Consider the following 13,880-nt stretch of genomic DNA (forward strand, 5'->3'; position numbering starts at 1 on the left):
ACAGCAGTGGTAGAATTGGTGCGAGAAATCAATCACCAGACAGTAAGAGGTTCTGCTAGTAGCCAATAGCTACTCATGTATGCGCATGCTGGATATGACATCATGCAGGTCCAAGCAATGCACACAAGCATGTCCTCTTTTAACACTACTTCGAAGTATCTGTTATCACCTTGCACATTTGTTTTCCTAGGGCATGCCACACTAGAGAGAAAGTGTGAAATTCCGAGTGATAGCTTTTTTCCCTATACAACATCACTCATGTACCTGAATCACTCATTATCTACACACTCCACTGATGAGCTCTGTTGCTGTGTTGGAGTGAACCGCTGTCTGCTGGGTCTGAATATCAACATCTCAATGGGATTGTCTTCGCTATGGTTAAAACTTAAATAATGAATCGTCCTCGCTATGGTTGTGATGTGAATGGGTCGGCCATCAGCGAATCGGGGAGTGGAGGTTTGCCTGATATTTACTGGGCGAGTTTGTGGCTAGATTCTCACCATAGAATTACATTCTAATGTATATGTTTAGATCAGGGCTATGTCTGTGCGTACGTGTGTGCTTGAATTTGTTATTGTATTCCTTTTTGTTAATGCACTTAGATACATGGGGTTGATGGCCAGTGCAAGCAGACGGTTGGCGTCGAGGGAAGAAACTGTGGAGAGTTCTATGCCCCAGACGCTGTGCATGTAACAGATGATGAACGAGTGATCATTGCTGATACTGGTAACCACCGACTACAGGTATGGTGTTGGTGTTTCGCTACTGTTGTACTTGAACACTCCACATCCTACAACCTGCACAGAGGCAAAAACATCTAGGTTCTGTCTACCCCTGCTCTGTCTACCCTGCCCATTCCACCCCTGCTCGATCCACCCCTGCTCACACATACATGTACATGGCGAACTCTCACGCGCACTTACACACACACACACACACACACACACACACACACACACACACATGCACACACACACACACACATCAACACACACACATGAACACACACACACACACATCCTGGTCCTGGTCCTGGTATACACTGCCATGTAGGTCACGTGTTTCTCGTTGAGCGAGACGGAGACGAGAGGAGAAATGAGCGTTGGTGATGGGATAAGTCGTTTCGCCTCTTGAAACGCCTCTTGCAATTCTGACATTGCAATTGGAACTTGTCCCTTTCATCAGCAGTTGGACGCCTGGTGGATCGGTTGCAGTTGTGGATAGCAAAGCCCTGAATCGACTTACAGCAACGTTCACAAATGGAACAGTGAGCGGGACAGCACGGTTTCCGAATACATAGGCGTACAGGTGAAGAGCTTGTGGCATTGGCAACATTCGGGGCAGAACAGGACTGGGTACAGCGATGTTCTGCAATGCCACCCGCACTCCGAAACTATCGGTGACACTGGGAGCACTGGCGGCTGTTGGCTTGCTGCTGGACTGGTTTACGCCGTTCCATGATGCACTTGTGGCGGGCAATATCTTACTGCCGAGCAAAGCTTGCTTGCTGTCACTCAGATCGTTCCTGCGCTGTGTCAAACCATGACTTGTCGGCGATGTTTATTCGTCGCAGGTCGACCCTAATTGCGTCTCGCCATCGTTTCCGCGGGCCACACGCTGGGTATGGCGGCAGCAATGTGCCAAACAACAACATCCGCGGAACACACACACACGCACACACACACACTATCATGTATTGTACTTGGTCCGTTTCATCGCAATTGTCGCTTATCTATCGCAACTAAGAACAGGAGTTATTTTATCGCTCTGTAAAATTTCTAAAACGCATAGCGAGGAACCATGATACAGGATTCCTCTCCGCCACAAGAAAAATAATTCAGCGATGGAATTTGATGAAGCAAGTCGAAGAAAGGAAGCAACGTTACAAAAAATGTACAAAAGAAAACAGCGACGGAGCGCGTTCTTGCACTCACGCTTTAGTTTATCCGACTCTGGCTCTGTATCACTCGAGCTGATGTCACTTGAGCTGACATTCGCTGGTGTGTTTAGCTGCTGGCGTAGAGTATCTCTTGCTTTCTCCGCTTGGCGTATGGCAGCGATGGGAAAGGAACAGTCGTGACTGTCACTTTGGCACTTGGAGGAGCGTGGGCAGCGTGACCGGTGTGTCACCACTGTGTGTTTCAACAATGTTTTTGAATCAGGCACACATCCCTCTCCAGACAGCAGTCATACGCTCTGCTGGATACGCTGACAAAGCCTCTTGTACTGCCGCTGCCAGGTCGGACAATGTCTTCTTTGTCACCATCTCGCCATCAGTTTGCAGGCTTGCAAAGAATGCCAGGTCGTTGCACTTGCAGTTCAAACGTGGCGACTGAGCTGGCTGGCCTGGCCTTGACTGTCACGCTCTCCAGGTCAGGATGTCGATTTCCCCTGCTACAGGTCCGGTCTTCGAGCTGCGCTTGGCTTTTCGCTGCAGTGAATGTGTGCATTCGCTGCAGTGCATTCACTGCAGCGAAAAGTTCCCCACTTTCCCATCACAATCGTACGAATCGCGATGCCACTGGCGCTAGTCTCGATGGTTTTTTCTTTCTGGTCTCCTTTGATCTTGCCATCACAACCTCCCAAACGAATATGAGTTAGATATCGAGATCGGACTGGGTTTTACCTGTCAAAAGGTGCGTGGGAGATAAGCGACAATTGCGATGAAACGGACCAAGTAGTTATACTGTTTATGTTGGTAATCCCAATTCAAGTCTTGCTTCGCACACTCACTTCTAGCCACCGTGATCGTGAAATGAGGATACTGGTCATAAGCATTTGACCAAGTTATTGTCTATTTCTAAATCATCTTTTATCTCTGCTGTCTGCCTCCATGCCCTCCTGTGCAGATCACTGACCAAAACTTCTCAGAGTTCAGCACTATAGGAATACGTGGAATAGAAATTGGCGAGTTCCATGAGCCAATTGGTGTTGTCCTAGTCAACCACAGTGTACTGGGCCCGTGCTTTGCTGTGGCAGATAACTACAATCATCGGATTCAGGTCAGAAACGTAACCAGACAGTACACACTGTACATGTACAGTTGTATTGTGTAAAATCCCTCTCCTACCCACTAACAGTGTACTGTGGTATACATAAAGATAGAACTAGCCTATATCACTGTTCAGCATCAAGTTGTGGGACTGTTTTCAATCATGTAACAGAAGATGAAGCATTATGGTGATCTCATTAGGCACAGATACATAGCTGAGCGAGGGAAACTAATCTCACAACAAAGGGGTGACTGCAAGCATAGGGCTTCTTCAAGGACGGACCAACGGTCACTTTTCGGGATCATGTGCGAGAAAATTTTTGAATCGCTGGTTAACAGGCGAAGCCCAGGTCACATTCAGTTTGTCGAGAATGGACGCGTGGAGGTGAAAGAAGCAATAGGATGGCGCTCAACTTCATGTCCAACACTCGTGTTGACTCAGAGCAGCTTCCGGGAAGCCCTTTCATGGCTTGGGCGAAAATGAACAAGCTTCAAAATCAATCCAAGCTCTGGTTGAGACAACCCTGTCACATTTCGTATACTTTTCAATGCGCGACCTGTTCACCACAATCTCGGGGTGAGTGCCTTTTACGGGCACGGCGTGGTGTCCTTGAAAAAGCACTATACTCCTTTTGACCGGTGGTTCAAGAGTTGCGGAGATTCGCCCTCAATTTATCTTTCCTGCCTCTGGATCCAGATCATTATGCATTGCCTGACCTACCTGACCCTTCTGTCTGTGAGTCAATGCAATAGGAGCGCTTTATGTGTGTGTGTGTGTGTGTGTGTGTGTGTGTATGTGGTGTGTGTGTGTGTATGTATGTGTGAGTGCTGTGTGTGTATGTGTGTGTGTGTGTGTGTGCGTGCGAGCACACGTGTGTGTGCGTACATATATACATGCTCGCACGCATTTACAACTCACTGCATCCGTTCTAGAACTACGATAGATCGGCACTTGAACAGAGTGCACATATCCGCATGCGTCATAGCGCCTGTACAACCATAGATCGACACATTAACGTACTTAACCGTACACTTCCTTGAAATGAATATTCCATAGGGGAACACATTCCTTCTATCGTGTTTTCAAACAAATATCAGTCGAATACTCGAATAATCCTTGCAACCCTAATTACGAATCTCACAGATAATTATCTTCTATGTACACTGGTACTGTACAGGTTGTGCCATGCAGTGGTGAGACAGGATATGCATTTGGAACAGAAGGTAGTGGTCAAGGCCAATTTCAATACCCAAGCGGCATCACAGTGTACCACAACAGATTGTTAATTGCAGACGAGAACAACCATTGTATACAGGTATGTTATCATGTTCAGCTGGCACCCACATCAACAACGATACCAAAGACGACGACAACCGCAACGACGACGACGACAACAACAACAACAACCAAAACAGAAGCAGCATCAACTTCATTTTCCTATCGTTGTGTCAGGAATTTTTCTAAAGTCGGTGGATGCTCCGAATGGTTGGAAATGGCATTTGCAGCTAATTGACGACACGGGTCTGACTGCTGGCTGTAGTCTGAAACACATGAGCAACACGTCAAACTTCGCACTCACAAATCTGCAAGAAAAACACCACTCTCTGCTCAATATGCATTGCTCTGCTAAATTCACCCTGTTTCAGTTGAGCTTCAGAAGGATTCTGGAATCTGACGGGATGTGTTAATTGGGTGGATGCATGCAAACTTGACTTGTTCTAGAAATTATAGACGTACTTTGGGAATTCTTCTGTTTCTGAGACTTTACTGCTATTGATAATCCATCTACCAGGCTAAGCACTAGACAGGTTCGGGCAAGAAAACATTCATTCAATCAGAAATGAATGTGTACGTCATGCAAATGCTTGTTGGCCATGTTTGCCTGTTACTTGTCCTTTTCAGTGTAAGAGTGTATAGGCTGATGTGAAGTTAGACTCTTAAACATCATGTCTATACATCATGTCACAAACCAAACAGTGTCTGTGCTACAATAAATACATACATAGTAATCAAATGTTGGTGCCAGGTCCATGTCTTACCTCAGGTTTTGAGTTTTTACAGTTGCACACCAGTAACCTTATCATCATTACAGTCATAATGATAGTAGCTATGCACTGTGTGTTGGAGTATTATTCTTACACTCCTGTTATATCTATACTCTTGCTGTCACCACAGTGGTGTGTGTGAATGTTCAATTTTTTTATTCCTGCAAATGGTGATGACCGTCGATGGAGAGTATATCACTTCGTTCGGGTCTCAGGGCAGCGCTTTTGGGCAGCTGTGCCAACCGTATGATGTCGCTACAGATGCCTACGGCAATGTTCTAGTCGTAGATCATGGCAATGGACGTGTTATGGTAAGGGAGAGCTTGTTGTGTCGTGTTCTTCTTTCTAAATACCTACAGGCAGAGAGTAGTACCCAGTACATATACAACAGTGGAGCATGGTCAGTTTGTTGCTAGTCTGTGATTCATGGTCAGTACAATCATCAGACAACACTGATATGAACACAGAAAGTGATGTACACTGCATGCACAGAGTACAAGACAGTAAAGCAAGAGTACATTAGCTCTTACAGAATATTGCTTTGCGTTCTTGAATCGTGTTGTCCAATGGTCTTTCCAGTGTCGTCATCGACATGCATGAACATCCGCCAATAATGCATCATCCATACATCTGTACCTCTAGAAACTTGTGGAGACATTTAGGAAATATCGCTGAAAAAGTTGCGAGGTAAAATGCCACAAATTTCGTCCGATTTTGTTACTTGTAGTGTAGTGAGGTAGGATTGTGCTGCGCTGTACTCGATTACGACTGGGTTCAAGTGATGACAGGAGCTTGCAAGACAGTTTTACTCCATTCTCCGACAACACTCGACGCGAGCCTTATTTTATTTTTTACTTTTCAGCCGCTGATTTGCCCAGAAACTTCTCCATCCTGGTATCGATCTCACAAGTAAACTACTGACGAGCTTGAAGAACTAAACAACATCGAAGAAAGATTCCAATATTGTGGGTGCTTTTCGAAATATCGCGGTGCTTTTCAAGTACGAAGGACAGTTTTGTACAATAATGCGGATGATTTTTCAAATAGCGTGGATATCGCGGAATTTTGTTCGAATCGCGGAAAACAACGCGGTCACGGAATCGCAAATTCCTGGAGGGACAGATACATCAACCATAATACATCACCATACATCATCCATACATCACCATGCATCAACCATCTATAATACGTGTTATTCCTGTACGCTCACCAATGTTGTCCATGTTCTCTGCAGGTATATGCCGCAGAAACTTACACTCCACTGGCTGAGTTTGGAAAAGGAGAGCTGGACAAGCCGATGGGTGTCTGCGTGACAAGTGAGGGCTTAGTAGCTGTTTCCTGTGATGGAAGCCACAATATTTTTGTGTTTTAAAGGTTTCTTGTTAGACTTCCAGCACCCTCTGTCACCATGTTACTTCTAGGCAACATATCTGTACAGTCATACATTAACACACACACACATACATACACACACACACACACACACACATACACACACACACACACACACACACAAACGCACGCATACACACACACACACACATATATACACACACACACCATTGATCATCCATTTGGCGCCCATCGCCAGAGGCGATGAAAGCGATGCTACAGTAGAAGCCATAGCCACTTGTGCTGGGATTGCACCATTTAAAAGATTGCAAGCCTGAAGAATTGACCGCCACTATTCAGCCTGGTCTACACCTCACAGCTATTGAGTGGCTTTTTCTGTCCAGTGAATCCCTACACACACACACACACACACACACACACACACACACACACACACACACACACACACACACACACACAAACACACACACACACAAAACACACACCACACACACACAAACCAGTTTGGTAGCAGGACCAGTATTTCTTAGGTAGCTCCTGGATTCTTGATCCTTGTTCACCCTGACTCGCAGGAGAATGATGTTCCAAATTGTTAGAAAACTCTTTGTGTTCTAGGTTGTATACCATTTTGCATTGCGACTAGTTTGTAAGAGTTCTGATTTATTGACTTATATATTTACTATTGTGGATTGCTTTCTTACAGATCAATTATCCTGCTTCGAAGTATTAGAATTGCTAGTCAACATTGCCTTGACTTGTGCACAAAGAGATCATCCTTTTCCTTCTTCTGATTCTGTCGACTCTTAGTGCCACGTACACATACATGGATGAGGCTTTGACGGCCGGCTGTATTTGTACATTATGCATTGTGTACAATGCACCTGATCAGTGCTGGTGGTCTGCATGGCAAAGAGTTTGGAGGTCATGCAGATAGTGTTTTCAATGAAAAGCAGGGTAGAAATCATGGCAATACATTATTGTATGCTCGAACTAGTCTTCTTCAAAGTTCTTTCTCACACTGACACAGTACATGTAGCAGAAGATGCGAGTGAATCAGCCTTCATCAGGTATCTTCTGTCCCAGGGGAAAATTGCGGAAAAAAATCGCAAAAAACGCGGGGAAAAACGCGGCATAATATGGCATAATTTGCGGTGAATTTGCGGTAAATATGCGGTAAATATGCGGTGAATAATATTGATGTGCGGCAATTTTCAGTGAGTATGTAGTGAAATCAATCAGTTACAAGTCTCTGGTGTAAGCACTCGTCATATTTGAGTAAAAAGCCGCCACGATGAGACGTTGCTGACCGAACAGTGCACTGTGTGTACGTGTAGTGCAACAAAAAAGTTCAAAAAACGCGGGAAAATTGCGGAAAACGCGGTCTTTTAAAAAATCGCAAAAAACGCGGAAAAAAACGCGGCCGCGGAATTGCAATTTTCCCCGGGGACAGTATCTTGGGGCGGACGAGATACATGTAGTGGCGGGTAGTCCGCAAAACTCCGTGTACATGTACATGTACTTGTACATTAGGCCAAGTAAAATAAAATCCCAGTTTATCGTCCTTTTTTTCACAAAAATCGGGGAGGGAGGGCGGATTTTATTTTTATTTTTTATTTTTTGATGTGCTACAGACTAGTATAGTTCTTGGTAAACAATGACACATCATGTGCAACAATCTGCAACAGAATAGTGGTAGTGTATGGAATACACAATGCTATAACAGATATATGTACATAAACAATTACATGCAAAATCTTTGGATCGACAGATTGTCACTCCACTCATAAGACACAAACCCCAATACTGTTTGGTTCGCACAGACCACCAGATAAATGATAGAAAGCCTTAGCCGACGTAAAAAATCAAGCTTTTTGGCAAAATTCTAGATTTAAAAAATAAAAATAAATTCTGGGCGGCCTCGAAAAATGGGGCGGGCGGGGACGATAAACTAGGATTTTTTTTACTTGGCCTTATGCATGTTACGAAGTCATGACCAGTCTGGATTTTAGCAGCCATGATAATATCATGACGGCAGGCTACGGATATTGCTTTAAATTGATGTATAGTTGTTGCAAACCACCAGTTCTCAATTGGGAAAGGCCTTCGCGCTTATGGCATTGTATTCGTCGCAATGTTGTCTTTCGACTCCGCCGTACCGCTGATGTTGTTGCATGGCATACGCTATATGCGCTGTGTGTGTTTTGCTGTATACGCCGTTACATGTATGTCCAGTTTTATATGCGTATGTTTTTGCATGTACGCTGTTTTTGCATGCTATAAATAGCTGGTGTTATTAGTGTTCATTGTTAATTATTCGATGAAGTGAAATATACTGTGTAAAGGAAAAGAGTTGTCCTCGTGCCGTGTGGTCGTACGATCCTGACAATTTAGAGAATCTTAGAGGGTTCATAACATTTGGCGACCACGCCAGGATAGGAGCGAGCATGGCAGAGGAACTATGGAGCAATTTGGAAGCCAGCTTTATCGACAATGGAGAGCGGTTAGGGTTAGAAGGCGAGTTGTTGAAGGTACATGTGGAGCAGAGGCTCCAACAGTACGCGGAGCGTGAGGAGCGCAGTGCCAGACGGCGAGAGGAGGCGCTCCGCACCGAGTTTGCCAAAACACTAAAGGAGATTAACGAGCGCATCGCCAATGCGCATGAGGGTGAGGGTAAAGCCGCGATGGGAGGTACAGAGGAATCTCCCAGTCACAGCGGTGGGCGTCAACCGTTGATGAAAATCCCCTCATATGATGGAACGCAGCCATTGGAGCGTTATCTTGACCTGTTCGAGGACATCTGTTCCAAGAACGAGTTCGAAGAAAGCGAATGGCTGCTGCGACTGCGCATCGCGCTAGCGGGTAGCAAAGCGGAGAGGATATGTATTGGATGCAATAATTACGAGGAAGCAAAACGAGAGTTGCTTGCCTCGCTCGGAAAGACTCCGGATAAAGCGTGGAAGACATTGCTGACAGGCAAGCAGCGGTCAGATGAGTCGTTTCATCAATACGTTGTCCGTGTTTGCCGAGAGGTAGAGGTGTGGGCCACACTCGCTATGACAGAAGATGGCGAGGTGGACACCAAGTATAGCGCCGATATAGGTAAAATGTCCCCGGTGCTGCAAGCAATGGCAAAGCTTGGAGCAATGCGGACCTGAGATGAAGACGTACCTGGTCGAACGACAGTGCTACGGGATGTCACTGCGCCAGGTACAGGAGCACGGCGCGTCTTACCAGGTCGCGCACGGACGGCAGGGTGATACTGCCAGGAAGCCAGTAGAACGATCCGTGCCAAGGCCCACTGCGTCGGCACAGTGCATGGCGATATCGGTCGCAGATGCAGCGAAGCAGCTAAAGTCGCTGCCACAGGAAGGGAGAAAGGGTTTTCTGCAGCAAGAGAGACTCTGCTGGAACTGCCTTAAGTATGGCCATATGGCCAGAGAATGTCGGTCAGGCTCGAGATGCACGAAATGCCAGAGGAAACACCACCTGCTAATACATGATGTGTTGGATAGAGCAGGTTACAGCCGGGAGAAACCGACTGAGATAGTTACGGAGAAGAATGTTGGGTCGTGCTGTCTACACTCGCCAAGTGTGCGGCTGATGACCGGAGTGGCACGAGTTGAGGGAAGAACTCGAAACGCGAAGGTTCGCGTGTTCCTGGACTCGGGTGCTGAGGCGTCATTCGTGACTGCAGCGTTGGTGTCAGCAATCGATGCAGAACACGTTGGGGTTGAAAATGTAGAGGTGAAGCCGTTCGGCGCGGAACCAACCCAACAGCGCATGGATAAGTACGCCATCACGATCCAGGGTAGCTCCGCTAGCATTCGGGTACGCGCGTTCGTGAAACCAACGCTTGAGCTGGACTTGAAGTGCGCAAGTCCGCAGACCATTGCGCAGTGGCACAGTTGGGGAGTAGAGCTGAGTGACAAGCCTCAACAAGGGACATCAGACGAAATACATATGCTGATTGGTGCAGACTATATCAACACGGTACTGCACAGCAAGAAGGAAGTTAATGGTGAGACGGTGTGGAACACAGAGATAGGTAATGTATTATCTGGTCCAGCGTCTGCACCAAGTCGAAACAGTCAGCCGGTGACCGTGTCATGTGTCACAGCCCAAATTGAACAACTATGGCAGTTGGATGAACCTCCAGAACAACATCAGCACCTGCCATCGTTCCCGCTATGTCGCCAGGGCAGCGGGTACCAAGTGGGTCTCTTGTGGCGAAATGAGCGTCGCCCAACGGATAACTTTGCTCAAGCTAGAGTCATCGCAAAGCGGCTTCTTGAAAAGCTGAAGAGGAATGGGAAGCGTGCGCTCTATGATGATGTGCTGATCAGGGAGTACCGCGAGCTTGGAGCAATTGAGCTGGAGCCATGTGAGAGCGATGCCGGGTACTATGTACCGCATCATGGTGTATTCCGCGAGCACGCTGCAACCACGAAGTTAAGAGTGGTGTTCAATGCCTCAGCGACGGCACCAGATGGCAAGTCGTTGAACGACATGGTTGACCCTGGACCGTCGCTATTGCCGAGTCTCGCAGGTATGCTGTTACGGTTCCGTGAATATAAGAGCGCGCTGCAAGCGGACATCCGCAAGGCTTTCTTCATGGTCGCGGTTAATCCCGAAGACCGTCCGTACCTGCGTTTCTTGTGGCCCGGTCGAAGCGACAGCGATGAACTGTTAACCTGGAGGCTAACGAAACTGCCATTTGGCGTAAACTGCTCGCCGTACATGCTTACTGCGGTGATTCAGCATCACTTGAAGGAGCTACGGGCGTTGTCTGCACCTAAAGAGCGAGATCGTATTGATCTCTTGCTCACGAGTTTCTACGTTGACGATTTGGTCTCTAGTGTCTCAAATGCCTCGGAAGCCAAGGAGATGCAAGAGTTCAGCGTGCGTGTGCTTACGGATGCTGGCATGGAGTTACGCAAGTGGCGAGGCAACGAAATCCCGTGCGATCCAGAGGCCGGAGATAAAGTCCTCGGTCTGAAATGGAAAACCAGTGATGACTTGCTCAGCATAGCAGCGCTAGGCGAGTCCGATAGGCCGTCTGTTTGGACCCGGCGATCCCTCCTCAAGTGTGTTGCATCAGTGTTTGATCCGCTAGGTCTAGCAGCACCGGCAGTTGTGCCGGGAAAGATACTGCTACAGCAAGCCTGGAAAGTCGGAGGCGACTGGGACGATAGGTTGCCTCATGGCATCGCAGCCGCATGTGCGCAATGGTGGGGAGAGTTGGCCGAAGTGGTGAGCATTGACATACCACGTTGGATTTGCTGCAATCTTGACACGCCGATTGCGCTTCATGCCTTCGCCGATGCCAGTGAGAAAGCATTTGGATGTTGTTTGTATGCCGTCGTCAATGGACAGTCGCACTTGGTATTTGCCAAGGCCAAAGTGGCACCTGTGTCTCCGCCCACGTTAGCCCGCCTTGAGTTACAAGCAGTATGTCTAGCGGCTCGCTACGCTGAGTTTGTGGTGAAGGAGCTGCGTGTGACCGTCACGCAAGTCTATGGCTGGACTGACAGTCTCACTACCGTTCATTGGATCAGTAATCCATCGTACAAATGGAAAACATTTGTGGCTAACCGCGTCAGTCAAGTCCAAGAGATATCGAAGAAGGTCGGCATTGTGTGGAACCATTGCCCGGGCCTTCACAACCCAGCAGATTTACCGTCGCGTGGGAGTAGTGCACAGCAGATCCGTAGTCCGTTCTGGAGGGGCGGACCAACCTGGATCACGGAGCCCAATGACTGGCCCACCGCATCCTCAACCGCAGCTACAGATGAGTCCAGTGTAGAGGTACGAGTGTCAGCCACCACCTGTAGTCGAGAATCTGATAAGGAATGGTGGCTCCGATTCAGTAAATGGTCGAGGGCACAGGGCATGGTGACTCGGATGTTGCAGTGGAAGCACACTGAGCCTCGTGCTGAACTCTATTTTGCAGCAGACAACGTATTGTACCGCATCGTTCAAGCCGCATGTTTCGCTGAGGATCTTGAGCTGATCAAGCAAGGTCAACCAGTGAAGCCTGGGTCGAAGGTGTATCAGCTTGCACCGTTTCTGGATGAGCATGGAGTGCTCAGAGCCGGGGGACGACTTCAGCACAGCGAGTTGGCGTATGGAGCCAAGCACCCAGTCCTGTTAGGCAAACATCATCTGACCGAGTTGCTGGTGGAGAAAATGCATGTTGAAAGGATGCACCAAGGTGTAGAAGGAGTCTTGTCGTTCATCCGTCAGAAATTTTGGATTATCGGTGGTCGACGGGCGCTACGCAACATTACTCAGCGATGTGTTACATGCCGCCGCTACAAGGCTAAGGCTGCCTCAGAAGTCTGCCCGCCGCTGCCGGAAGACCGAGTTGTTCACGAGAGGCCGTTCGCAACTACCGGCATCGACTATGCTGGTCCGTTGTACGTGCGCCGTGGTGAGTCATCTCCGAAGGTATGGATAGCATTGTTTGTGTGTGCCACCACCAGAGCAGTTCACTTGGAGGTGGTCGATAGTATAAGTATTGAGTCATTCTTGATAGCATTTCGGAAGTTTGTCGCGAGACGTAGTTTGCCGTCTCGGATCAGGTCTGACAACGCTACAACGTTCAAGGCGGCATCTGACAAACTGAGTGTGCCATGGATGTTCAATCCTCCAGCTGCACCATGGCATGGAGGCTTCTATGAGAGAATGGTTGGTACAGTGAAGAGTGCCTTGAAAAAGGTAATGGGAACAGCGTTTCTGAAGGTCCAGGAGCTTGAGACCCTCTTGTATGAGGTTGAAGCAGTGGTGAATAGTCGTCCGCTAACTTATGTGTCTGATAGCCTGGATGAGCCACCAGTAACCCCTGCAATGATGATGGGTGACATCTGGATGTCGTCAGAGAAGCCAGCAGGTACCCTGGACGCTGCGCAGATGTCATCGAGATTGCGTTACCTCAGTCGGACACTGGAGCATGTCAAGAATCGTTGGGAGGTGGAGTACCTAAGTCAGCTGAACAAACACCAACAGACCATGTCGCGCCCTTTAGCTGTGGGTGATGTGGTCTTTGTTCTCGATGATACCAAGCGCAAACAGTTCTGGCGTTTGGGACGGATCATCGAGTTATTCCCTGGTCGAGATGGTAAGCGTCGTGTTGCCAAGGTTAAGTTGAGTACCAGTACCCTGTTGAGGCCGATCCAAAGGTTAGTGCCGTTAGAAGTATCGTCACAGGACGTGGCTCCTGGGCCTGCAGATACCGCTCAACCTGCTATCGTCCCTCAGCAGCCAGCGTATGAACCGTCAGCACCGTTACCACCACCACGGCAGCAGGAGATGACACGTTCTGGGCGCATAGTCAGAGCCCCGGATCGTTTTTGACTTGTGTGCATTGTTGTACGGCGGTGAGAAGCCCTTTGGTGGGGAGAATGTTGCAAACCACCAGTTCTCAATTGGGAAAGGCCTTCGCGCTTATGGCATTGTATTCGTCGCAATGTTGTCTTTCGACTCCGCCGTA

The 13,880-nt window shown here is 47.9% G+C and overlaps 1 protein-coding gene across 1 annotated transcript; it reads left to right on the forward strand.

The window, feature by feature from the left end:
• The first annotated feature begins 423 nt into the window (after positions 1 to 423).
• On the forward strand, positions 424 to 6,410 carry LOC135816961 (E3 ubiquitin-protein ligase TRIM71-like). Its single transcript, XM_065330065.1, has 8 exons — positions 424 to 456; positions 603 to 743; positions 2,163 to 2,276; positions 2,850 to 3,002; positions 4,171 to 4,308; positions 4,640 to 4,674; positions 5,169 to 5,349; positions 6,273 to 6,410. Exons 1-8 carry the CDS (start codon positions 424 to 426, stop codon positions 6,408 to 6,410), a joined length of 933 nt encoding a protein of 310 aa, XP_065186137.1.
• Positions 6,411 to 13,880: the final 7,470 nt, after the last annotated feature.

This window comes from Sycon ciliatum, chromosome 5 (assembly GCF_964019385.1).
Source record: "Sycon ciliatum chromosome 5, ocSycCili1.1, whole genome shotgun sequence".
Classification (NCBI taxonomy): Eukaryota; Metazoa; Porifera; class Calcarea; order Leucosolenida; family Sycettidae; genus Sycon; species Sycon ciliatum.